Here is a 23,442-nt window from a genome sequence, read left to right as displayed (position 1 = left end):
AGAGCATTTGTTTGTGTAGTAAACAGGGATAAGTGATGAAGTGTGCAGTTTGAGAAAACCCGCACTGCAGTGTTATATATTGATAATGAATTTCTACCCAGTCCTGTGTCAAACACAAGGCAGTTGTTTTTTTAACCATTGAAAGTAGCACACAGCAGCCAATGGTCATCCAAACTCTGGGAATTGTGTAACACTGTGGGAACAGCTCTTCATAGCAGGAGATGCCACTTCAGTATTGAAAGGAGTTCATCTTTCAGTACAATCACGATGCTTCTGTGCTGTTTCTGGTACAAGTAAATCTAAATTCTACAGATATTTGAACTACATATTTGTGTATATTTGTTGCATGTTTAAATATTGTCTTGCCCCTTGTCTCTCCAAAATAACAAGTTTAAAGAGAGAACTAAAACTTAAATCAAAACTGCAGAGTGTAGAATTTTTGGTCCATTGATCACACATACTATGAAACTCTGGAAAAAATAAGAGACCACTCAAAAATAATGAGTTTCTTTGATTTTACCAAATTGAAAACCTCTGGAATATAATCAAGAGGAAGATAGATGATCACAAGCCATCAAACCAAACTGAACTGCTTGAATTTCTGCACCAGAAGTAAAGACATAAAGTTATCCAAAAGCAGTGTGTAAGACTGGTGGAGGAGAACATGCCAAGATGAAAACTGTAATTACCAAATATTGATTTCTGTACTCCTAAAACTTTAGGAATATGAACTTGTTTTCTTTGCATTATTTGAGGTCTGAAAGCTCTGCATCTTTTTTGTTATTTCAGCCATTTCTCATTTTCCGCAAAAAAAATGCTCTAAATGACAAAGCTACTACTGAAAGATACAATGAGCTCTTATCCCCCTAACTTTCCTCTGATGATTGGTAGAGATGGAGCAATCAGGTTAGGTTTAATATTTCCTTTAATATGAAAGAATGACCCAATTTTTTTCGCCTGTACTTTTATTTTGTCAGTTTTGGATTTTTTTTGTTCAGACACACCTGACTAATCCAAATTAGATCTAAATCTAAACAATAAACTTTCATGGTTTAAATTAGAGGGCATTATATCGATATTGTGATAATGTACTGCATCAATAAGTGGCATCAAATGTGGATTTATTTATTAAAATTTAAACTTCCTAAGCCCTAAACAACCTATGACTTGCCTCCAAATTAGACTTACTTAACTGCTCCTTTACTCTATGTGGTGGTGCTATAATCAAATGAATAAGGTAAACCTGAAGTAAAGAACTGAGACCAATAAATACATAACTCCTGGTATTTGCTTATTTACAAGTATTTTATCCTCTTCACTTACACAAATGGCGTAAGGCATCGTAGAGAACTGTCTTGTGATATATCGAGTATTGTAGAATCGTCTTTATTGAGGGAAATGTATCATAATATCATATCATAAGATGCCTTGTGATTTTAAATAAGTGTTTAAATAAGTTAATGAAAATGATAAATATAGTGCAAAAATAAATATAATGTGAAAAGTGCTTACAGGACTGGAGAGCGTGCCGCTGGGCGAGCTCGGCCTTCGGGACAGGCTGGTGTTGAACATCGCTGCGCAGTTTTCAGTGCTGGGTAGATCACAATCGCTATCCGAGCTATCATCCATACTGTCAAAATCCTCCAGCATGACCTCCACGGGCAGCTGAGGGGGGCTGGCGGGGGGTTCTGGACGTGAAGTGTTTTTGGGAAGTGGATTAAAGGGTTCGTGTCGGGTGGAGTTGGAGCTCAGGTCCAGTCCTGAAGAGTAGGAGCTTTTCGCATTCAGAAAATCCTTTTTCTGCCCTTTTCTGGAAGAAGGTTTGAACACCACCTCGTCTTCATCCTCCTCCTCATCCTCCTCATGGCCGTCCTTGCTGTCCCCGCTGTCAAACAGGCTGGACTCGAAATGCAGGAATCCGTTGGGAATGGGCGAGAAGTGTTCCAGGCTGTCCGAGCTGACGGGGGAAAACCCGTTTTTGTCCAGGTCCTGGACGTTCCTGTACGGAGTCTCGTCCGCACCATGTCCGTGAGACAGAGGGGAGCGGACCAGGCCAAGGCTGAACTCGGAGCCCACCACGTGTGCTTTGCTCCGCCCATTATAGTCCTTGTCCTGCAGGCTCAGGTCAGGCCTGCTGACCATGCTGGTCAAGTCTTGGAGCTTCCTGAGTGGACTGTAGTTGGACGTGGACTCTCTCTGATTGTAGTACAGCGTTGAGTGCTTGCAGATAGGGGTCTGCAGCCGAACCGTCGACGGCTGGTCCGCCTGCCGCTTTGCAGCACCGTGGTGGAGCCCGCAGGAAGCGACGCGGCTATCGTGGGCCTGCGGGTCCTGCAGGTCAGGAAGACTTCCCGGGCCATCCCTGGCAGCCACTTTGTACGACTGATTCATGTTGTCATGGCTCCGTCCTGCCAGAAACACAGAGACAATTATTTTTACTATCTAAAAGTCATAATGACTTTAATATTATATTATTAAAATGTTAATTTTGATAAATTTGGGATGCACTAGGCTGTTCCATATAAAATATAAAAAATATATATTAAAGTTAAAGCCTAGTTGGACAGGAATTTGTCTGGAGTTCTCGAGTCTCTGCACGGATCATCTTCATACTAGACTACATAAGTCTGCTATGTTCTTGCTGGAATTTGTGTGTGTGTGTGTGTGTGTGTGTGTGTGTGGGGGGGGGTCCACTCTTCAGTGCCCGATCCTCTAAGTGGACAGTTGTTTCCGGTTAAGAGTGCACTGCACGCTATTGGGGGCTGCTTTTTGCGATTAGTGTATGTGTGGAACACGTGTAAAAAGTGATTGTAAATCGTCCCTGAGTGTCTAGATACAACTTCATTAATTCATTCATACATTCACACAAGTCACTGCAGTGTTTGTCCACGCTGTTGCCATGCAGCACTCCTTTGTTGTGTTGTATCACATGCTCTACAAGTGAAAACAGTGGGAGAGCACTCTGATATATTAAAGTATAACAATCTGAACTTTTACTAACAGTTAGGTAACTATGGTTGGTGATTGATAGACAGACACCTATTGCACCAGTTCAATGAATCAAAACCTGTTGGCCAGGAGCGCCCAACTATACAGCCTGGTGTTTTTCCTGCTTAAGCAACACCTTAAACAGCTCAGACATTAGATATATGCATTATTAGCTGTGTCTGAGGGTCACCAAATGTATGCTGGACATTTTGAGCCTCCTGAGGAGAACAAAGCAGATAAATAAATACAATAACGGATCCGATCTACTTTAAACACTGCTCTTACTACAGAACTACAGTTATCATACATTTATTACACAGATTATCTGACTCCATATTGGTTGTAAATATATTTAATGAAGATATATTTGAATATATGTGTTTATTTATATATATAAATTACCAAAACATCTGAGAAAAACGCGTACAGGGTTGTTCAAGATGGAAATGAAATCACAGAGGACCCCCCTCCATAAAAGAGAAAATTATTCCAGGACCCCCTGAGAAACAAATCCCGTCCGGATAGGGTGGGTTTTACACCACTGTGAATATTAAAACATCTCCATAGTCTGCCTCATGAAATCTAGTATTGCTTATAATTATCATCATATCAATACCTGGTTTGGTAAATCAGTGCTTAATGATGTTAAATCAGGTTAGCAAACTAGCTCACAGGATTTCACCTACTTTCTTTCTACTGTACTGGTGTGTTTACCTGCATCTGTTTTCTTACATCTGCATCTTCTTCTTAATGAGAGAAATGCTTTATAATATTGTGTGTAGGTGCCTAAAACCTCTTTGTTAGGCTACTGTTTGTATACTGCAATGCCTATTTGTGCATGCACCAATTCAAGCTATGCTAGCTCTTGCACCTGGCAGCCTATAAAGCGATTCAGATTTGATTCTGATCATATGAAACAAACCCACATTAAAGATTAAACACAAAAGGGATGCACTGATGTCTCAGGTTTGGATTCACGCATTAGCCAAAGCATAAATACATAAACAGTAATATGAACTTCTGTATATTTATAGTTTGTGTACTAATACCAGTACACTCAAACAGTGCAATACATGTATCCATAGTCTTTAAGCTTTTATCTTTATATGTATTGTGTTCTTCTCTAATAAGAGGGACTATGCACCTAGGAAAAAACAAAAAGCGCTTTCGGATTTGCCTTGAAAAGCAAGACAAAAATAAACTTAGACCATTTTATTTATGCAATAATAAAAAGTGAAATGCTTAATTTTGTTCACTTGAAAAAATATATTCATTTCGGTGCATCCCTAAATCAATCCCTGGTTAACCTTCACCAGCTTACAGCCATGCACACTGATTGCACATGTTGTTTAGAGACTGCCGGCAGGCTCCTTAGTTTTAGGCTGTCATGTCAAGAACAGCCATCAGGCCAGACAAAGACAGCTTCAAACTGGGAACCTGAAGCCAGGCTGCACATGCTGAGATTCCTAATCAGAATCAAAAATCACTTTTTTATTTTGCTAAGTATGTTAAACTACAGAGGCCAGGTATTAACATGTGTATTACATAGATGAACATAACACTAATACACTTAGGCAAAGACAAAATTTGATGTGCCAAAATGTAAAGAGTCAGAAAATGAGAATATGTGCATATGTGCAAGGTTCTAAGTGTCTAAGTTGCTTGGGTGTTTAAAAGAGGTTATAAGTGTGGATTAGCTAAATTACTACTACTAGTAATCACCACTAGTAGAAATAAACAGACCACGCAGGGTAATAAAGTGTATTAGATAGATGAAAATAAGACTATACACTAAAGGAAAGATAAAATTAGACATGCTAATAATGCTAATATTTTGAGATAAACAGTTTCTTGGAGCCTTGCACATTATTAGCATGTCTAATTATATATTTCCTTTAGTGTATAGTCTTGTTTTCATCTATATAATACATGTTAATACTAGTTGTATCAGTATAACTAATAAGGAATCATACAATGTGAATCTGTGCAAGGCTCTAAGTGTCTCTAAGTTACTTCAGTGTTCAAGAGAGGTTAGAAGCATGGAATAGCTAGGTTACTACTACTAGTAACTACTACTAGTAGCTAATAACATGTATATTAGATGGATGGAAATAAGACTATACACTAAAGAAAACCTATAATTATACAGGCTAATGTATAAGAAGTAAGAAAATGTGAATATGTGCATATATGCAAGATTCCAAGCAACTGTATGCCACCAAATATAACCTGAAACTGACCACAATAAGGCAGGCCTGGTAATCCAGTTTTGGATTAGCAAGGTAACTACTAATACTACTATTATTAATAATAGTGGCAGTAAACAAGCCAGATATTAGATATTAGATAGATGAAAATAAGACTGTAAGGATAAAATTAGACGTGCTAATAATATGCAAGACTCCAAGCAACTGTATGCCACCAAATATTACCTGAAACTGATCACAATAAGACAGGCCTGGTCATCCAGTCAACCACCCCAGTGTTTTAGTGTTTGTGTATTTGTGTGGTGTAAAAGCAGAGGGCTAGTAGTTACTAGCAGTAGTAAATTAGCTAGTCCATGCTTATAACTTCTCTCAGACACCCAAGCAACTTACACACTTAAGAGCCTTGCACATATGCACATATTCACATTTTCTGACTCTTTACTAGTTCTACTGTTACTACTAATATTAGTAATTTAGCCAGTCCAACACTGGATGACCATGGCCTGTTTTATTGTAAGCAGTTTCAGGTAACTTTTTAGAGGTACACCGTTGCTTGGAGCCCTGCACATATGCACATGTTCACATTATCTTTTCTTTATACATTAGCCTGTGTAATTATATATTTTCTTGTATAGTGTGTGGTCTTATTTTCATCTATCTAATACACGTTAATAACCTGTCTGGTCTGTTTACTGCTACTAGTAGAAATACTAGTGAAGTTACCTAGCTAATTTAGTCCAACACTGGATGACCACGGTCTGTCTTATTGTGATCAGTTTCAGGTAATATTTGGAGAAGCACAGTTGCTTGGAGCCTTGCAGATATCCACATATTTACGTTTTCTGACTCCTTACTATTATTAGTACTACTATTACTACTAGTAGTAGCTGTAAACAAGCAAGACATTGTATTAACGTGTGTCTTAGATAGATGAAAACGAGTCTATTCACTAAAGGAAGAACACAATTAGATGTGCTAATAATGTGCAAAGCTTCAAGCAACTGTGTACCACCAAATATTACCTGAAACTGACCACAATAAGGAAGGCCATGGTCATCCAGTCAATCACTCCACTGGTCCACTGTTTCAGTGTTTGTGTTTATGTGTAATATGTGTAGTATAAAAGCAGAGGGCTAGCTGTAGCTAGCTAACCTATGTTAGGTTAGTTCACATGCACACACACACATATATACAGACCCACAGATGCACACACACAAAAACCCAAGGCATGTCGAAGAATTAGAACCAAAAAACACGACGTTAGTAGTAAAATCTCGCCGGAATCTTACCATTTAAGGCTCGGTCCCAAACCGCACAATCCTTTCAGACTCGGACACGTCCAGCCACTTTTTTGTCGGTTTGTGAAAGGCCAGCGGGAGATCTGTGCTTAGGCCCGGCCTCAGCACTCATCCTTCCCTTCTCTGTCTATCGCCTCTCCGCCAGAAAACACATCAATTCATTAGCTGAGTCCATTAAAAATGAGTTAAAATGGACCCAAACACTCGGCTAGCTGTGTGCCAACCTCGCTTAGCTTAGTATGGGCAAACATTAGCTTAGCTAGGTTAACTAACTAACATTGGCTGCTGGCTGGCTTCTTCTGCTGCCCTGGTCATGTTAAAGCAGAAAGCCCTGGTGGCTGAGAGTGTGTGTGTGTGTGTGTGTGTGTGTGCGAGAGAGAGAGAGACAGAGAGAGAGAGGGAGAGAGTGTGTGTGTGTGTGTGCGTGCTAGGAAGAGAGAGAGACAGACACAGAGAGAAAGAAAGAGAGAGTGAGAGAGAGAGCAGCAGCTAGCTAGTAAGCTAGCTAGCTAGCTAACCTACCTATCTACTACCCAACCCCCCTGTATATATATACCCAGTATATAAGCATAGCTAGCCTACTACTAATACAGACACACACCAGGCCACAAATCTCCACAAACCCCACCAAATAACCCCCACACCGTACCAGGGACAGCCTCAACACATCCCCAAACCCCGCACAACTGCGCCCGAGCCCTACAGAACAACCGCCGGGACGTTTCTGAAGCCCCTCGGCCATTCGTCCTAAACAAAGGCGAACGTTAACCTAGCTAACTTCCTCCATTTTACACACACAGCGCTGCCAGCCGGAGAGTACAGCCACCCGGCCGCTCTCCTGCTTCCCTCAAACACGTTTCACACGATCACCCGCTCCGATACAGCCCCATTCACCACATTTCCGCACATTTTAGCCTTTTATCGTTCTTCCCCGCTTCACCAAGATAGGCCCCTGCTTTAACGTAGGCCAGAAATCTCTGCCTTTATCGACCAAGAAGCCTAATTAAGATATAGGTTAGGTTAGCCGGCTAGCTAATGGCCTAGTTTATAACTAACCTAAACTATAGCTAAAATAACACACTCATCGACCTGTATAAAAGCCAATTTCCTCCACTTTAAACAATGTGATTTATAACAGTGTGATTATAATGTAATAAAGTGAATTTGTTTAGTCATTAGTTTGAGATACTAAGGCAGTATTTTTTTTTTATGTTTTGGGCTGCTTTCTCATGTTATCATTATTTTGACATGTTTCTCAATTATGAGATGCTAAGTTGTTATTTTGCGATGCTATCTCATTATTTCAAGGTCATTGTGTCGTTATTTTGAGATACTAAGTCATTATTTTAAGATAATATCTTGTTATTTTGAGATGCTATGTCGTTATTGTGAGATGCGATCTCATTATTTTAAGATACGTCATTATTTTTAGATGCTAATTCGTTATTTTGAGATGCTATCTCATTATTTTGACATAGTCAATATTTTGAGATATGTCATTATTTGGAGATACTAATTAATCATTTTAAGATATGTCATTATTTTTAAATGCTAAGTCGTAGTCTATTTTGAGATACTAAGTTAGTATTTTTAGATGCCATCTCCTTAAGTCATTATTTTGAAATGCTATCTCATTATTTTGAGAAATGACATCATTATTATGAGATGCTAAATTTTTGTTTTGAGATAGTTCATTATTTTGAGACACTAAGTCATTATTTTGAGAGCTAGGCCATTATCTTGAAATGCTAGCTCATTATCTTGAGATGCTATCTTATTATTTCAAAATATGTCAATTTTAGATGCTAAGTCATTATTTTGAGATGATATCTCATTATTTTGACATACTAAGTCAATATTTTGAGATACTTAGTTATTTTGAGATGCTACCTCATTATTTCAAGATGCTATACCATTATCTTGAGATGCTAGCTCATTATTTCAAGATACGTCAATATTTTTAGATGTTAATCCATTATTTTAAGCATCTCAAGATAATGCTAAACCATTATCTTGAGATGCTAGCTCATTATCTTGAAATGTTAGCTCATTATTTTAAAATATGTAAATATTTTTAGATGCTAATCCTTTATTTTGAGATACTAAGTCATTATTTTGAGATGCTAAGTTGTTATTTTGAGATACTATCTCATTATTTCAAGATACGTCATTATTTTTCGATGCTAAATACTAGTTATTTTGAGATACTTAGTCATTGAGATGCTGTCTCATTAATTTGAGATGCTAGCTCTTTATCTTGAGATGCTAGCTCATTCTGAGATACATTATTTTTTAAAAATGTCTCATTATTTCAAGAGGCCAAGCCATTATTTTGAGATGCTACATTGTTCTTTTGTTTTAGTGTCTTAAAATAATTTCAAACATGACCACATAATATCTGTGGTTTATTAAAGTTGATGGGATTAAACAAAATTTTAAACCATTTGACGAAAGAGTGTTGGAGCCATAGGCCGGTCCGCCTTAAATAGTACATTATTAGCCTACTCACTGGTGTATATACAAACAGTGTGTATGACAAGTGATCACAATTAAATATGTGTTTTATAAATGTGCTACTGTGTTTAAACCAAATTTAAAACCTTCAGCCCACCCCGATTCAAAGTGTGCTGCACTTCATTTAATTCAACACAACTAATTACACTCCTTGTAATTAAATATGGGTCAGTTGGTCAGTGTCCACAACATGCACACAAAGTAATACAGTATATCATAATAAAAAAATTTATCACAACATGATAATATATTGTCAAACTGCCAGATCCTTGTTGATGGTTGCTTTGTTTGCATATTTCTTAACCTGTCGTTAGGGCCTCTCTGTTTCACATTGAGCTGGTTGAGTCAGATTTGGCCCAGAACACCACTGCTGGAGTATTTTTAGAAATCATTCAATGCTTTCACCACCTTGCACTTACAGAACATTCATCTCTATCACACACTCACATAAACACCTTTGTATTGATTCATAATCATTCTGAGCTCTTAAGCTACCACATACACTGCAATTAGCTGAGAGAGATGTCCACTGTAACCAGGACCCATTTATCAGGGATTTCCAGGGAAGTACCATGGCTTTAAAAGTGATACTTGTTTGTTTATTTATTTATTTATTTTTTTGTATCAGACTGAATGTATTTGCTTACACAACACTAATTTGTCCATTAGTCGAAAACAAAAACTGAACCAACCCGGCGTTGCAGATTGTGGTCAACATATTTTTTCACAATCCTTGTGAAAAGCAGAACACTATGGGTTACACTAAGCTATGGACTCACAGTACAGTTACAAAATTGGTGTCAAAGCATTACACTGATGCTATACCCCCCAAATAAAATGAGATTATTCAAAGTTACTCACTATGTCATAAAAGAGCACCACATTTTCCATAAATACAAATAAAAGTGAGATCATACCAAGGGCAATACAAGCATAGCACATTAACATACACAGCAGAGAAAAAGGAATAGGTATAATTGTGCCTGTGGTTAAGCATTTTAAAATCAGAATGAGAAAATCAGATGTGCTACAGAACAGCAAAAGACCTTGTTCCTAGCAGTCACATTATCAAAAGTGAAGTAACAAAGATTAAAAACAAACACAAAAAGCATTTTTCTCTCCTTAAACGTTCACTCGATTAAAGACTACTCGGCCAAAAATTCTAATATAATATCAGTTTCGATACTGTGTTTTTTATTTCACAAGACTACCATCATGCACATATGTACAGCAGGTTAATATAAGGTTTAAAGGAGCAATAAGCAGTATTTTATGCTAGGGATCCATCTTTCAATCATACTACTTTTGACTCCTTGACACTAGGAAAGGCAAGTAGAAAATAAAGGTCCGCCGCACCTTTAATTGCTATATATTACAGTTCACACATACAGTACTAACATCAAGTACGTTTCACTTTTCTGAACATTTGTTACTTGTTATGTGTTATTTTTAATCACGAAAAAAATCTACTTATTGCTCCTTTAAGACTGAGATAGAGTGATAATGCTCTTTGGATATAGATACACAAAATGATCATAACAATGTAACACATACTAAGTGTTAAGCCTAGGTATCAAAATTCAAATATTATAATTTTTGTTTGTTTGTTTGTTTGTTTGTTTGTCCCCCCCCCCTTTCCCCTGCCTCTCAAGAGTCTCTGCAAGCCTTGTTGTGGACGCCGATTCACAACAGTTTCGGACATGCACCCTCCCATCCTCGTGAATAAATAGAAAAGCCCTCATTCGCCAGCGTTCTTCTCTTTGCCTGTGGTCTCACACAGGCCTCGCTTCTGCATGAGGGAGTAAGGGAACGGCGCTCCATTGCAGGCACTATAGTCCAGTTTGTTGAGCTTTGCCAGCGTTTTGATACTTCCCGGAGGCCTGCCAGGGCTGACCTTGTAGCCGGCAGCTTTAGTGGTACCCAAAGGCCTCCCGGGGCTGGTTTTGAACCCAGCCGCCCTAGTGGTGCCTGGGGGTCGGCCGGTGCTCGTCCGATACCCCGCTGATTTGGTGGTGCCTGCGGGCCTACCCCGTCTCCCGGACTTGCCAAGTCCTTTCTTTTTCTTGGATCCCTCTGGAGCTTCCACAGCTCTCATCCGAACAGGCTGGGGGTGAAAATCGTTCTGGGTGTCCTGCATCTGGCAGGACATAGGCTTGATCATGCTCTGAGGCAGGGGTGGCAGGTTGGGAAGCGGCAGCTGCAGAGGTGGAGGTGGAGCGGATGGGTAGAACTTGCTGGACTGCGAGGTGCACAACTCGAAATGACTGCTCGGGTGCTGGCCATCTTCGGCTAGGCCGCCCAAGCCGTAGTCGTTACTGTTGCCGGCTACCTGATGCATCATTTTCTGTAAAAAGGGGTGGAAAACAGAATGTCAGACACAGAAAATTACAGATTTTCAACAACTTTAAGAAACCTGTACACCCAAATGTTTGTAGACATCTGAGATTTTCTTTGAAATTGAGGTGTCTTATGTTCGGGGCAGTCTTTACACTGGATTTTGGAACCTGCTGTATGGAGGATTTGAATGTATTCAGCCCTAACAGTTAATCATTTATGCCACTCAAACACCTGCTACAAAAAGATATCGGATACATTGGATAAAGTGCCATCACTCCAGAGAACGCAGCTCTACTGCTCCAAAGCCCTTCAAATGCTGGGAGGTTTATTTATACACCTTTCGGCAATGTTCAGCATTGGGCATGGTGACCTTATGTTCTTGTAAAGCTATAATGCTATATTCTATTATAAATAATTATAGCTTTTACCTGTTTTACCTTAAAGAGAAATGAAAGAAGTAATTGGTTATGGTACAATTCAGCAAACAAGATTTCACATTCATTGTTCAGAGAGATGGTATGATGGTACTCTGTTTATTAAATGTTCTTAATTTATTTTAATTGCAATGCAATGGTGAACAAAGTAGCAAAATGAATGAAAACATTCAGCCAAACGTTTAATTAAGCTCTGATTTAGGTTTTAAGGCAACCCCTAAAACAGCAATCAGTACAGAAGTGCTGTTCTAGATTAATGTATATTGTTGGTTTTTTGGTTTACTTGTGGGTTTGGACAGTAAATAAAACTGCAATAATTGAGTTCACCCATTATGACCCCTTGGTTCTGGTCATGTTGCTCTCACCCTGGAGCATTTGTACAATGAAAAATTACAGACCAAACCACTCTGTAGACTTTTGTTAACATTATAATTGTTTAATTATTTAGAAACTGTTTAAGTGGCCAAATTGACTATTTTGTGCATACAGTGCATCAATCTATCATTCAGTAGTCTCTCTCTCTGTCTTCTGTTGTGTAACATTATTTCATACACTGGGTCAGTTCAAAAGGTCAATCTTTTGCAGGCATGCTCCATTTCTGTATGTACAGTACAAGTACTCTTCCCATTGAATGTTTTCTTTACACTGACCAAAAAAAAATCAGAGAACAAATGTCACCTTCTTCACCAACAACAAAAAGCATCATATTTGAGAGACGACTTGTATCTTTATAAAGGGAAATGAATGCGTTAGCAGCTCATTTGTGAAGCATCTTTTGCTGGAGTGGAGAGTAAACAGCTGGTCTGAAGTACATGCTCAGCTCGAGGAGGTGAAAAAAGGCCAGGCGGCTTGCTTTTGCTGTTTTTGTGGCTATAGATGCACAGCTGCACCAAGAGATGTGTGGGTACGAGAGAGAAGCATGCAGCGCATGCGTAAAAGCCTAAAAAAGACGCATGAATTCAGATTGTATGAAAGTGACAGTTCGAATGCAAGAGTTTTATCATTAAGTAGAAGTGTAAAACAGAATTCCCCCTCAGAAACTAATCCCGTCCGGATAAGGCTTTCTACTAGAGTGATAAAACTCCTGCATCTGGACTGCAATTGAAAAAACAGGAGGACCAGTGAGTTTTTTGGCTTTCTCGGTCACATGACATTGTGTTCAGTAGCTCCTCCATTTCCACTCACTGTTGTGTTTACGTGGATCTCCATGCAAACCTGCGCCCAAAGTGCAACTACTGTGCATGGCAGTGGACAAATAGCTATTTTATTAAACACGAGGTGACGAAGGCGACCATGGAGTTCAGAGAAAAACGGTAGATAATTCAGCTTGTACAGCCCGTCTCAAAGGATGTCTGAGAAAAACACGTACATGGTCGTTCTGGATGGCAATAAAATCACAAAAGACCCTCCATAAAGGAGAAAACAATCTCGTCTGAATAGGGCTTTAGGGAACTTCCTACACAACGACGTTACTCTGCATTGATAGACAGAGGAAGGACTAAAACTGAGGCCATGGATTTTAGCAATAAGAGAAAAAGGAGGAACAGCAGCAGCAGCTAAGTTAAACCACACACACACACAGCTACTGTACACACACACATACATGCATTAGCTATGCACTTGTCACACAAAAACCCGTACAAAGAGCACCAGAGCTTTCCAGCCCAGACGCGCCGCTGTGTGCGTTTTATTTCGTTTTCACCCCCCCTAAAAACCCCGGAACCCGTCTCCCCCCGCACACAGCCCCTCCGCTGGCCGGGGAGGAGAGGAATCCGCGGGTAAACCGGGGAAATATGGCGCTATAGAGAAGAGCTCAGCCCGGATAAAGACGCTCCTTTACCTCATCTGGATGTGGGGCTGTGAAGGGTTAACTGTGAAACAGACACATCTCCCATCCCTCAAACCGCTCCACAGCTCTCCTCAGCGCGGGGGAAGGCCGTCCCGGCGGCCCGGGGACCGGTTCTGGGCAGCGGGTCGCGGTTCTGGAGGTCCGGCGGGGAAATTTCCGCTCCTGTAGCGCTGAGGATTAAATCTGTAGGGCAGCCATTTTCACTCCAAAAAACCCACAATATTGGAGGAGGGCGGAGTGCGCATGCGCAGAGCAGAAAGGACACACACACGCACGCACACACACACACACACACACACACACACACACACACTCTCTGCCCTGCTGTGCTGCCATGTGTACAGTAAACACACACACACTATATATATATATATATATATATATATATATATATATATATATATATATATATATATATATATATATATATACACAGCTCTGGAAAAAAATAAGAGTCCACTTCGGTTTCTGAATCAGTTTTTCTGATTTTTCTATTTTTTCTATAGGTTTATGTTTGAGTAAAATTAGCATTGTGTTTTTATTCTATAAACTACAGACAACTTTTCTCCCAAATTCCATATAAAAATATTTTCATTTAGAGCATTTGTTTGCAGAAAATGAGAAACCTCAAATAATGCAAAGAAAACAAGTTCATATTCATACCATTTTAAGAGCTCAGAATCAATATTTGGTGGAATAACCCTGTTTTTTAATAACAGTTTTCATGTATCTTGGCATGTTCTCCTCCACCAGTCTTGCACACTGCTTTTGGATAGCTTTATGCCTTTACTCCTGGTGCAAAAATTCAGCAAAGCAGTTCAGCTTGGTTTGATGGCTTGTGATCATCCAGCTTCCTCTTGATTATTTTCCAGAGGTTTTCACCAGCACCAGCAGATGACATGGCTCTCCAAACCATCACTGATTGTGGAAACTTTACACTAGACCTCAAGCAGCTTGGACCGTGTGCAAGTCTCTTTCTTATTATTGAATCATTCACATTATCTTGAACTAAGGCAAGTGAGGCCTGCAGTTTTTTTTATAGATAATGTCCTTATGTTTTTTGTTAGCTCCTGGATGAGTTGTTCATGCCCTTTTGAAGTAAATTCGATTGGACGGCCACTCCTGGGAAAGTTCACCAGTGTTCCCTTTTTTCCATTTGTGAATAATAGCTCTCACTGTAGTGCACTTGATTTCAAAACGTTAGAAATTACTTTGTAACCTTTTTCAAATAATGTGTTTGTCTGATATTAAAGTTTGTTTGATAATCTAAAATGTAAAATGTAATTATGTAAAAATGCAAAAACAAAAGAAATCTGTAAGGGGGCAAATACCTTTTTTATGCCACTGTATAAAGTACTAATGCATGGTGCTTCTTATCACTTATCCATAAATGTATAAATAATACAATCTTTTTTTTCATGTTAAAAAGTATGTTTCATCTACTCACAGACTTATTCACAGTAACAGAGATTCTCCCCAGGGTGGCTACTACATTTGCATATCAGTGCATATTTATCATTGTTCTCATAGGTCATTTTATTATGAATATAGTCATTGGTGTTTGTACAGAGCAGAGACTGGCCTCAGACAGGGCTAGTCTGAGAGTAATAGTGGATGTGCTGGACTGTACTAGACTGTACTGTGCTGTAGGTGGCCACACTGGGTTCCTGTGTCTGTGTGGTTTGTTCATACAGGTCATCCGTCTGAAGCAAAGCAATCCACAAACCGGGAGAACCTTATTTCTCATGGGTCAAGTAGTTAATAACAGTTAATAACAGTTATATTTAATTCAAACCTTTAATTTAGGGGTGATTCTTTAATTACTGGAACTTTTATGAACACAGGTTATTCAATTCAATTCAATTTTATTTATATAGCGCTTTTTACAACAAAGGTTGTCACAAAGCCGCTTTACAGGAAAAAACAGGTCCACGCCTCTTATGAGCAGCACCACAGAGATGCCAATTTTATGGTGACACAGTGGCAAGGAAAAACTCCCTATAAGAAGAAGAAACCTTGGAAGGAACCAAGACTCAGTCCGAGAAACCCATCCTACTCGGGTTGACCCGCTCAGTACAAACAAATAACAAACAACAAACAAATAACAGAACAAAACAGTACAGAGAATTAATGTGAACTATGGGTAATACCACAGGTACTAATTTATGAATATAAAAATGTGATGGGCACAAACTATAGAGCTATGGCTAATACAGAAACAGATACTGAGTGTGTTAATGGTAATCAGTGCAGGGTTGCAGAGCTGGAGTACAACACAGCGGGCAGTGGAGAGCCAGGCTGGGAACATCAGGAACAGGGCATCTCCATACATGTAAAAGAGATAGATAGAGAAAACAGAAAGGAAAGGAAGAGAAACAAAAAACAGAAGTTAGAAGGGTTGTGTAATAATTCTGATGAGTAGAAGGACAGGGCTGATTCCTGAAAGCTGGAACCATAGACGGACACATCCAGGGAGACCGGCCAGCCAGGCATCTCAGCACATTTGAGAAAGATAGAGAGAGAGAACAGAGAGCAACAAGGTGACTTGGCAGCAGCAGCTCAGGACATGGGGAGAGAAAGAGAAAGCAGATGATTAGGACAGGGTTTATATATGCTGGATAAGCTGTAAGAGGAAGAAAATTGTAATGAGACATTACTCAAAAGCTTGAGCAAATAGAAATGTTTTGAGTCTAGATTTAAAGATTGGGAGTGTGTCTGAGTCCCGTATATTAATAGGGAGGCTATTCCAAAGTTGGGGAGCTTTATAAAAGAACGCTCTTTTATAAAGCTAACGATATAAATTAACGATAAATTCAACAGTACAATTGTTGATTTTTTTCACTGACTGTCTATATCACCTTCAAACAGAAGCCAGACTCTCATTAGAAGCTATAGGAAGAGATTAGAGGCTGTTATTTCTGCAAAAGGAGGATCTACTAAATATTGATGTCATTTTTCTGTTGGGATCCCAAGTTTACGCACCTGTCTAATTTAGTTTAAATATATTATTGAACATTTTTTTTTTAAATCCTATAAAGTTCATTTCACTTCTCAAATATCACTGTGTTCATCTGCTGTATGATATAGAGTTCAGTGTGGCAGTGAAGCTGCTCTGCTGCAAACAGGAAAGCTCTGCAGAGGGTGGTGAAGGCTGCACAGAGAATTGCAGGAGTCACCACAGACATCTACACATCCAGATGCAGGAAAAGAGCCACCTGCATCAGGAAGGATCCAACCCACCCAGCACACGCACTTTTTTCCCCGCTTCTCAGACAGGAGTCTGCAGAGCAACAAGACTGAGAAACAGCTTAATTCCAGAAGCTGTAAGACTCTTGAACTCCACCTAGACAACACACTGCACTGATACTTTATAAGAACGATACATATTAAAAACAACACTGTCACTTTACTCGCACTGAGACACTTTATCACTTTCATGTTACTGATATCCATTCATAATCATCATGCTGCTTAGATGGCGCTCTCTCCCCACATTACTCCTAGGGTGATGTTCATCAGCAGCAGCTCGAAAAGAAGTGGTGGCTGACTTCACATGTATCGGAGGAGGCATGTGCTAGTCTTTACTCTCCTGATGTGTTGGGGCATTACTAGTGAGCCCTAATGAGTGGGTTGGGTAATTGGCCATGTAAATTGGGGAGAAAATGGGAACAATTTTAAATAAAATTACATATAAAAAGAATCTAGCTGGAGAATAAAAAAGCTTGCTTTTCTGTAAATGGATACCCATGAAGAAACTGAATATTACATTAAAGCTCCTTTAATCCAAGAATAATTTTTTGTAAGAAATTGTTTTTTTTTAACTCTAAATGAATTATGGTGATATTTTGGAGTCTCTGGTAGTGAGACATGGTGTAATTCTAAGTAGAAGACGCTTAATTCTCATACTACCCAGATAGCAAAAAGCATTCTGGCCGGATCCGGGCCGAGTCTATCACAAGTTCCGCGCCGGATCCGTAAAACGGTTCTGGGCCGGGGTCCAGATGCACAACGGGCCAAAACCGTCACGGATCCGTTTTACGGAGTCAAAAAGATACTGGGCCAGCACCAGTCCAGACCAAGCGTTTCAGGTGTTCCTTTAGACCGAATATGGGCCGGATCCGCGCCGGATCCGCTTACCGTTACACTCGCTGGAACAGGTCCGTTACAGATCTGGACCAGATCTGGATCAGCCCCGGATTAGTTCCGTATTAGCTACGGCCAAGCCACGGCCTTTTCACGTTCCCCAGCCTACTTATTACTGATTATAATGACATATTTCAAAATAAAAGTAGTAAAGAAAGAGCACTAAGCTATTTGACTTCTTTTTACATTGATAAATTAAAAGAGTTTAATACAGTACATTAAATTACAAATGCAATATTTAAATAATATAATAAAAAAACATTAGTTGTAAATGCAATCCTTAATTAGGTTAGCTAAATGAAATACAATAATTATAAAAGCAATACTTAATTAAGCTAATTAAATAAAATACCATAACTTATATATGCAATACTTAATTAAGCTAATTAATGAAAGTACCATCAGTTATAAATGCAATACTTAATTAAGCTAATTAAATAAAATACCATCAGTTATAAATGCAATACTTAATTAAGCTAATTATATAAAATATCATCACTTATAAATGCAATATTAATTAAGCTAATTCAATAAAATACCATCACTTATAAATGCAATACTTAAGCTAATTAAAATAAAATACCATCACTTATAAATGCAATACTTAATTAAGCTACTTAAATAAATTTTGATTTCAATTAAACAATTTATAAATCAACAGGCGTTAATACAATTATTTTAATAATAAAACCATTTTTAATTCACATAATATAAACATGCAGACACAGACGTTTTTTGCAGCCAGCTGTGCCTCCACTGATGAGAGCATTCTTGGACACTTAACACCACTACAGTGCAGCCTATAAAAAAGACAAAATAAGAAAATATTTTATTTCAGAAACAGCAGAAAAGAAGTGGCTAGAAATGAATATAGCGTACTAAAATGACAAGTGTTTTTCATTTGACCAAATTTCTAAAAGATATATAAATGTCACAGCTGTATTTAATAGGGGCTAGCTAATTTTCATTTATACCATTTCACATAATAAATAATTACCATTTTACTGGAATTATGCACCCAAAATTAAAAGAAAGATAAATAAAAAGTGCACTTATAGCTTTGGGGTGCATTTCCCAAAAGCTTTGTAAGGCTAAGAACTTTGTTAACTCGTACTTAAAATTATATTGTATTTTATTTACAATAGAATATAAGTCAGCGGTTTTTGATAAATGCATTTGTTGTTGCAGTTGTAATTGTGTTTTTGCTAATAAAGCGGCCAGGTAATAAATGTTCAGGTTAACCCTCAAGCCCCTTCAAATTTTGCACCCTCTGGACACGTTTGTGGTAAAAATGTACAAGCACCTAAAAAATGCTCTTAAATCATTATACATCAATATATATATTTTTTTTTTTACATAAATAAACTTTTTTTTTCATAAAATCACTTAATCAACTTCCGTTCTACCCAAAACTACCAAACATTAAATAATTTTCAGGATTTTAACCCTTTAAATGACAGTTTAAATATTTTAACTATTGTTGTATTTTGGCAAAAAAAAAAAACAAAAAAAAAAAAACACAAAAATTATTTTCCACAAAACAAACAGCAGACAAATGAGGCATTGGTGACTATTAGAGTCTTGGACATGTAAAAGATTAGCAACAAAATTGATTTGATTGCATTATTATTTTTTTACGTAGTGCCAGATTTAAATTTTGCACCCTCTGGACACCTTTGTTGCCAAAAATGTACATGCACAAAATCAGCAATAAAATACTAAATAATAAAATACATTTTTTTTTGCTATTTTTTCATAAATCACTTAATCAAATCCAGCCCTGATCAAAATGATCAAATATTTAATACATTCCAGGATTTTAACCCTTTAATTGACAGTTTAATTACATTCATGATTAATTATTCATTAAAAACCCCCACAAAAGTTGTACTATTTCTCATATAATAAATATTAGATGTATGGGGCATTGGTAGAATTTTTTTATGTAGTGTCAAATACTCCCTCTGAACACCTTTGTGGCCAAAAATGCCCCATTGACTTCCATTGAAAACACATTTTTTTATCTCACTGTAATTACTGTATAAAATTATTTAACAGTTATTTAAATGGTTAAAATCCTGATTTATGAAAAAAAAAAGCAAAACAATATTGATGTATAATGATTTAAGAGCAATTTGTAGGTGTGTGAACATTTTTGCCATGAACATGTCCAGAGAGTGCAAAATGCGTCCAGAGAGTATGAATGACGTGAGAGTAAAAGACATTAGATTTCAAAAATTTTATGAAAAAGCAGGTTTTCTGCAAAAATGCATTCCCCTGGCTGCAACATAGCCAAAACGATCACCAAATGAAAAAAAAGTTGAGTCAGTACATCAGTAGGTGGGCCCATTACATTCTCATTGAAGGCTAATGCATCCAAAATTGATTTAAATGCTATTCTCAGTGGGCCCTGTTTCTTTTCAAAATAGATATTAAAGTCACCAACAATGATAACTCTGTCAGAGTTGAGAGCTACTGCAGCTAAAAAATATACTGAATTTCTTAGTGAATTTTGCATATGGTCCTGGAGGACGGTACATAGTTATCAGCAGGAATGAATGTTGGGTTTTGGTGGCAGTAGATGGGCCTGCGACTATAAGGTTAAACAGTTCAAATGACTTAGCTTCAAACTCTGTATTTTGATTTATTCCTATAACTGACAACTACACCACCACCCTGACCAGTCCTGCATGGGTAGATGAAATAGCTAGAACCTGGGGGGAGTGGACTCATTTAGAGCTAAATATCCATCAGTTTTAACCCATGTCTCATAGAGAGTGCATTGTCAATGATAATTTAACCTACAGTAACTGATTTAGGTGCCAGCGATCTTATATTTAACAGCCCCGATTTAATGTGGTTGTTGCTGTAACTCAGGAGGACAGACGAGTTTGTATTAATTCTAATGGAGTTGTTAACAGATTTTCCAGCTATTTTGATAACGTGTTTTATTTACACTATTATGAAGAATTGACATACAAATAGTACAAGCAGAAATACCAGCAAACAAACCTACTTGGCTGGTGTGACTGGGTAGAGACAGTCAGTCTCAGCGTAGCACCGCCTCGATGTTCACAGAGAGAAGCCTGTCTCTGTGGAACGGGGCCGGTCGCTCCCGAAAGCTCATCCCCACATGGAGGGCGATGGTGCCGGGGTTCCTGCTTTGGCAATGCGCCCCAGGGAGCCGCTTGCCGACTACCAGCATGCAAGCATCTGGAAGACATGAAATTGTGCCATTACTCTTAGATACTTTTAAATGTCTAACAATTGAATCTCCTATAATGAGAGTACCGCCCTTGGTAGTTTTCCTCTGTGCTGGGGGAGGCGAGGGCTGAGGACCTCGAACCATTTTGCGGATACCAAATCCTGCTGAGAAAGTTGTAAATTAAATAAATTATTTTAAAAAAATCATAAATTGTGATTTCCGGATTTTTATTATGTCTCTCACGGTGGACATGCACCAAAGATGAAAATTTCAGACCCCTCAATGATTTATAAGTGAGAGAACTTGCAAAGTTCTCAAAAATACGACTTAGAAAACAAAACACAAACTTAAAAGCTATTCTGAACTTCAAAATCACTGTTTCACTCCATTGAGGTGTAATACACTGAATAATATTCCTCTCATGTCTGATCTGACCTCCACGGTGTTGAAACGAGGCTGAGAAAGTTCTGATAGCAGGGCACGCAAATACTTACATAGCCTTGTTTTAACACAGTGGAGCCCAGATCAGACATGAGAGGACTTTTATTCTGTATATTACAGCTCAATGGAGTGGAACACTAATTTTTATGGTTGTAAATTTACTTCTTTAAAATGTATATAAATTAATCAAGAAAATCTTACAGTGTCCCTTAAAGTTTTTAGTGCAGTGGCACAACAAAATTAAAATAAGAAAGTGGATAAATGCTACATTAAGAGCAAACATATCAAATCAAACGTGTATCAACAGACTTAAAGTCAAAATTAATTACAGAACTGCTGGAAAATAGAATTAATTACCTTGTTAGGTGATTTGATGGGTAAATGATTACACCTAAAAAACAAACAAAACAAAATTACATTCAGTATTGTAAGTTAAGCATTTTCTTTTTTAAAATAAAGGCTGAACTTTAACTTACCATACATCAGATTTGCATCAGACTTTATGTATCCAGATTGAGTTATCCAAAAACTTATTTGCAAATAATGAACAAACTAAACTAAACGAGGCAATAAGTTTTGTAAACCTAACTATTAATCACTGTTGCAGCAACCTATACATGAAAGATCCATGTTCAAAGCATTGTTGTCACATATTTAGCACTTCTGAAAATTACTACACTACAAAGCAGTAGAGGGCACAGAGGCCCTTTAAGGCAAGTTCGGCTCAAAACGTGTTTTTTAGGATAATACTGTTATTGCATATATTTATTTATAGAATTGGCCTCTGATACAGAATGCAAATTTTCTGCTTAATAATAAACATGAACTTCATTGGGTAATGGTGCTGGCAATTATGACATTTTCCTTAAATGGTCATTTATAGAATTGGTCTTTGATGCAGCAGGCAAAATATATAATAAACTATTAACATAATATATGTTGTATAACAAACAAGACTACCATAATATTAAACATAAAATGCATTAGGTGGATCCAACCTGTAAACATACATTTTATTAGCTAAAATAATTGTATCTCACCTTATCTCAGGTCCCCAGCCCTCAGCAGCCCTACTAAGCAAATGCATATAATTAATATATTGTAGTAACTTTGAACAGGTGTTTTTAAGTTGAAATCAGAACAGATATTTTTTAATATATTACTACACATATGCTGATTTAGGCTAGCAAATATTACCCAATTATTATTCTAAAGATTCACATTTAGCTGATATGGACACTGGCCAGCTCCTTCGTGCGCCACGACGTGAGAATAAATTTAAGGTGGAATGGAAAAGTTTATGCTGGAAAATAATAAGTTAAATGCAGCCTCATATTTTTATTGACAGTAACTTAGTTGTGTTTATAACAAATTATAAAATGTATAATTACTTTTTTTTTTTTTTTTTTTTTTTTTTACTTTTGGCCAGCTTCTTTGTATTTCCCACTCCACCTTAAACAGTGCTTAAATATGTCAATGTCAGTAAGCCATTGCTGCACGATTTAAGGTGGAGCAGGAAAACGTCTGACGAGCTTTATTATAATTAAGCCCAAACACAACTATTTAAGGTTCTAAGAATAACTAAAGTTGTTTATTTTAATAAAAAAAGGTGTGTTACTCGAGCAAAATGAGTTAACAGCGTTTATTTCAGCTAGTTAGCCTGGTTAGCTTAGCTAGTTATACTAGCTAATACTAGCATAACTAACTGGTATCGTTAACTGAAGCTTTTTGTCAATTTTGCCTACAAATTGACAACAATTAACATTAAATACACAAAAAAAAAACAATTGATATTATCCAACATACACGTGATAAATCAACTTTAGCATATACAAGATTAAAAATGAGCAATAAATGTAATTAAATGACGCTGATAGCTAGTTAGCTAGTTAACTCACCTGAAGCGTAGATTCAGCAGATGTCAGTTGGTCCTCGTGCTGAGTTTGAATTTCTCCCGCTCCTGTGCCGCTCCGCCGATGCGGCCCGGATCCGCAAAACGACACTGAACTGACACTGAACTCACATC

General features: G+C 37.8%; 2 protein-coding genes and 1 long non-coding RNA gene across 3 annotated transcripts in view; all 3 read right to left on the bottom strand.

Moving 5' to 3' along the window:
- nsd1a (nuclear receptor binding SET domain protein 1a) overlaps window positions 1–7,449 on the bottom strand; it is a 36,120-nt gene extending 28,671 nt beyond the window's left edge. The window contains exons 1-2 of the mRNA XM_049475235.1: window positions 6,485–7,449; window positions 1,513–2,408 (exon numbers count right to left, since the gene is read on the bottom strand). Coding sequence (XP_049331192.1) covers window positions 1,513–2,391 — 879 coding nt within the window. The 5' untranslated portion in view covers window positions 2,392–2,408; window positions 6,485–7,449. The remainder of the gene's footprint in view (window positions 1–1,512; window positions 2,409–6,484) is intronic.
- A 2,149-nt stretch (window positions 7,450–9,598) lies between these two features.
- si:ch1073-44g3.1 (uncharacterized protein LOC797133 homolog) lies at window positions 9,599–13,861 on the bottom strand. Its single transcript, XM_007257736.4, has 2 exons — window positions 13,619–13,861; window positions 9,599–11,351 (listed from the first exon to the last, which is right to left on the bottom strand). Exon 2 carries the CDS (start codon window positions 11,346–11,348, stop codon window positions 10,746–10,748), a length of 603 nt encoding a protein of 200 aa, XP_007257798.3. The 5' UTR covers window positions 11,349–11,351; window positions 13,619–13,861; the 3' UTR covers window positions 9,599–10,745.
- Window positions 13,862–18,438: 4,577 nt separating this feature from the next.
- Window positions 18,439–22,569, bottom strand: LOC125799183 (uncharacterized). The gene is made up of 4 exons (XR_007438007.1): window positions 22,457–22,569; window positions 21,774–21,807; window positions 20,787–21,139; window positions 18,439–18,570 (listed from the first exon to the last, which is right to left on the bottom strand). It is a non-coding gene; the product is annotated as an uncharacterized LOC125799183 (long non-coding RNA).
- Between the last annotated feature and the right edge of the window lie 873 nt (window positions 22,570–23,442).

This window comes from Astyanax mexicanus, chromosome 2, assembly GCF_023375975.1.
Source record: "Astyanax mexicanus isolate ESR-SI-001 chromosome 2, AstMex3_surface, whole genome shotgun sequence".
NCBI lineage: Eukaryota > Metazoa > Chordata > Actinopteri > Characiformes > Acestrorhamphidae > Astyanax > Astyanax mexicanus.
The sequence above is the reverse complement of the archived record's forward strand: the minus strand, read 5'-3'. Positions and strand labels throughout refer to the sequence as shown.